At 59.5% G+C, this 2,657-nt stretch overlaps 1 protein-coding gene across 1 annotated transcript in view; it reads left to right on the top strand.

Moving 5' to 3' along the window:
* Positions 1–1,063: 1,063 nt before the first annotated feature.
* The window catches only part of SHMT1 (serine hydroxymethyltransferase 1 (soluble)), a 4,192-nt gene continuing 2,598 nt past the window's right edge, over positions 1,064–2,657 (top strand). Inside the window, exons 1-4 of the mRNA XM_010155338.1 lie at positions 1,064–1,165; positions 1,697–1,842; positions 2,133–2,248; positions 2,338–2,531. Of these exons, the coding sequence (XP_010153640.1) occupies positions 1,064–1,165; positions 1,697–1,842; positions 2,133–2,248; positions 2,338–2,531 (558 nt within the window). The remainder of the gene's footprint in view (positions 1,166–1,696; positions 1,843–2,132; positions 2,249–2,337; positions 2,532–2,657) is intronic.

The following is a 2,657-nucleotide window of genomic DNA, read 5'->3' as shown; positions in this document are numbered from 1 at the left end:
CGCCACGCCGGTGTGGGGTGGGAGCCGAGCAGGCAGCGTTGTCCCCCATCACTGGTGTCAGAGCAGGGGGAGCGCGTCAGCAGGACTCTCTCCGGGATGCGGGAGGCGATGGATCCGGGATACGGGGCGTGCAAGGCAGGTGGGGATGGAGCCTGAGGGCTGGGGTTCATCCCTGCAGAAGGTGAACTGCCAGGGTTCTACCAGTGTCCCGCCTCAAGGGTGGAAATGCGGAGTCGTCTTGGATGGGAAAGGGGGTGCACTGCCCCCCGAGTGGGTCTGTGAAAGTGCTGGGTGTGGTACTGCTGTGATCTGTGCTAGGGGGACATGCTGGGGGGTCCTGGCTGTACTGCTTCAAGCCAGAGCGCTGCACCCTGCCCTTTCCCTCGCAGCTTTTTCCCCATCCCAATCCAGCTTTTCTGACAGCAGGGATTCGGCTGAGCAGCCCAGCCCAGCCAGAGCAGTGCACAGCAGCGCCACGGTGAACGAACTTCAGCAGCTTGGCATGAGCAAACTAAGTGCGATTGCTTAATAACCTGTTCACGGCCCTTCGCTGGCCTTGCAGAGTTAATGGCTAAAAAGATGGGTTGTTTTCAGCCGAGGCAGAAGCTGGCTGTCGTGTGTGCCTGGGAGCTTGTGCTCTGCATTGTAATGCTAGCTGCAGAGCCACCGAGGGGTCTGGAGGGCTGCTGCCAGGCCTGGGCATCTTGTATGCCACAACGTCTAGCTGGACAGAGCCGGGGCTCAGCTCCATGAGCCGTGCTTGCTTCAGTGTCTGGGGCAGGACTCTGACCCGCTGGGGGTTTGACCTCATAGCCGTGTGCAAGGGAAAGCAGATGAGAGGTTTAAACCAGCTGGGGAATGCAATTAAAACCGAGGTCTGTGGGTATGAGCACTTCATTGCCCTTGAAATTAAACAGCAGATTTAATAAGACACCCTTGTGTCCATGAAGGCGTAAGATGGGAGCAGGTGGCACGCAGGGACGCAGCGCAGAGGCACCCAGCTCCGCTGCCATCCCACAAACTCCCCTCTCCGCTGGCAGGTGACTTTGGACCCAGCAGGAGGATGGCAAACTCAATGCAGGGCGATGGGGCCCTCCCCAGCGCGGCGCTCTGGGCCTCCCATAACAGGATGGTAATGGAGCCGCTGGAGAGGAACGACCCAGAGGTGAGACTCCCTTCCTGGCAGCCACTTCCTTCATCCCTCGGGCAGCCATGGGGATGCTGACCTCCTCAAGCCAGGGCCGTGGCAGGGAGATGGCCCAAGGCTGAGCTGGTGGGACCCATCCGTCCTTTGTGCCTTCTCTACCTACAGCAAGAGGTGGAGAGGGAGGGAATCCTCCAACCATGGGCCCATAACATGGTGATAACTTTGCGTCTATTGCTCATACCCCTCTGCTTGAAGCTCTAATGCCCACACCAGGCCACGCGGCAGTTGCCATTGACTCTCCAGCCCAAATGACAGCTGAATTATCTGGCAGCTTCCTGACAGGTAGAAACCTAAAACATGGCCTGTGGCTGGATGTATTAACTGTTTGGCATGAGCTGTATTGAGAAGGGATCTTGTTTCCCTTCTCCAGTACCTTTCCAGGCCACTCTCCATGCCCTGTCCCCTCCAAGGGTGCGTCTCCTATGGTCGAGCATCCACGTCTCCGTGCAGAGCTGGCATGGATGAAGCTGTTTCTCTCCCCTCCCAAAGGTGCACAGCATCATCAAGAAGGAGAAGCAGCGGCAGAGACTGGGCCTGGAGTTAATTGCATCAGAGAACTTTGCGAGCCGAGCAGTCCTGGAGGCCCTGGGATCCTGCATGAACAACAAATACTCCGAGGGCTACCCGGGACAGAGGTACAAGGCTGGGGCAGCGTCCCCCCCACCCCAAACCCTCACAGGGAGGGAGAGGAGCCACCCACCAGACCTCACCTCTGGAGCAGCAGCAGTGTCCTTGCACTGGCAGCCACGCTCCTTTAGGGCAGGATCTGTCCCTCTTGGCTTCTGACCTTGGCCACACATGGGACAACCTCAATTGGTCACTTCTGCTGCGGCTGCTGTCCCGGTGGCTCCCGCCAACGGGGCATCACCCCAGTTCTCTGCAGCTTGGTCACAGGGTTTGGTTTAGCCCCTGCCTTTCCCGGCAGGTACTATGGCGGGACGGAGTTTGTAGATGAGCTGGAAAGGCTGTGCCAGAAGCGAGCCCTGGAGGCGTACCGGCTCGACCCCCAGAAGTGGGGCGTCAACGTCCAGCCCTACTCAGGTAACGGGGAGCTCAGGAAAGCCAGGGCGGCTGCGTCGGCCTCCGCACACCCCGGCACCCATAACCGGCCCGGCGTTCTCTTGCTGCAGGGTCACCCGCAAACTTTGCGGTGTACACGGCACTGGTGGAGCCCCACGGCAGGATCATGGGGCTGGACCTGCCAGACGGGGGCCACCTCACCCATGGGTTCATGACGGACAAGAAGAAGATCTCTGCCACCTCTGTCTTCTTTGAGTCCATGCCTTACAAGGTACCGAGCTGCGCCCCCAGCCACAGCCAGGATGCCGTCTTAATGCCATAACTATTGGTGCCTCAAAAGTAGGAGTGTCAGGCTCCCGGCACCCCCTCCTGCGGCTGATCTGCACCCACACCAAGGGGGCTGGACCCTCTTTTTCCTCTCCCACGTCAC

This window comes from Eurypyga helias, unplaced genomic scaffold (genome assembly GCF_000690775.1).
Source record: "Eurypyga helias isolate BGI_N326 unplaced genomic scaffold, ASM69077v1 scaffold20037, whole genome shotgun sequence".
Classification (NCBI taxonomy): Eukaryota; Metazoa; Chordata; class Aves; order Eurypygiformes; family Eurypygidae; genus Eurypyga; species Eurypyga helias.
This window is presented reverse-complemented; position numbering and strand designations above follow the sequence as displayed.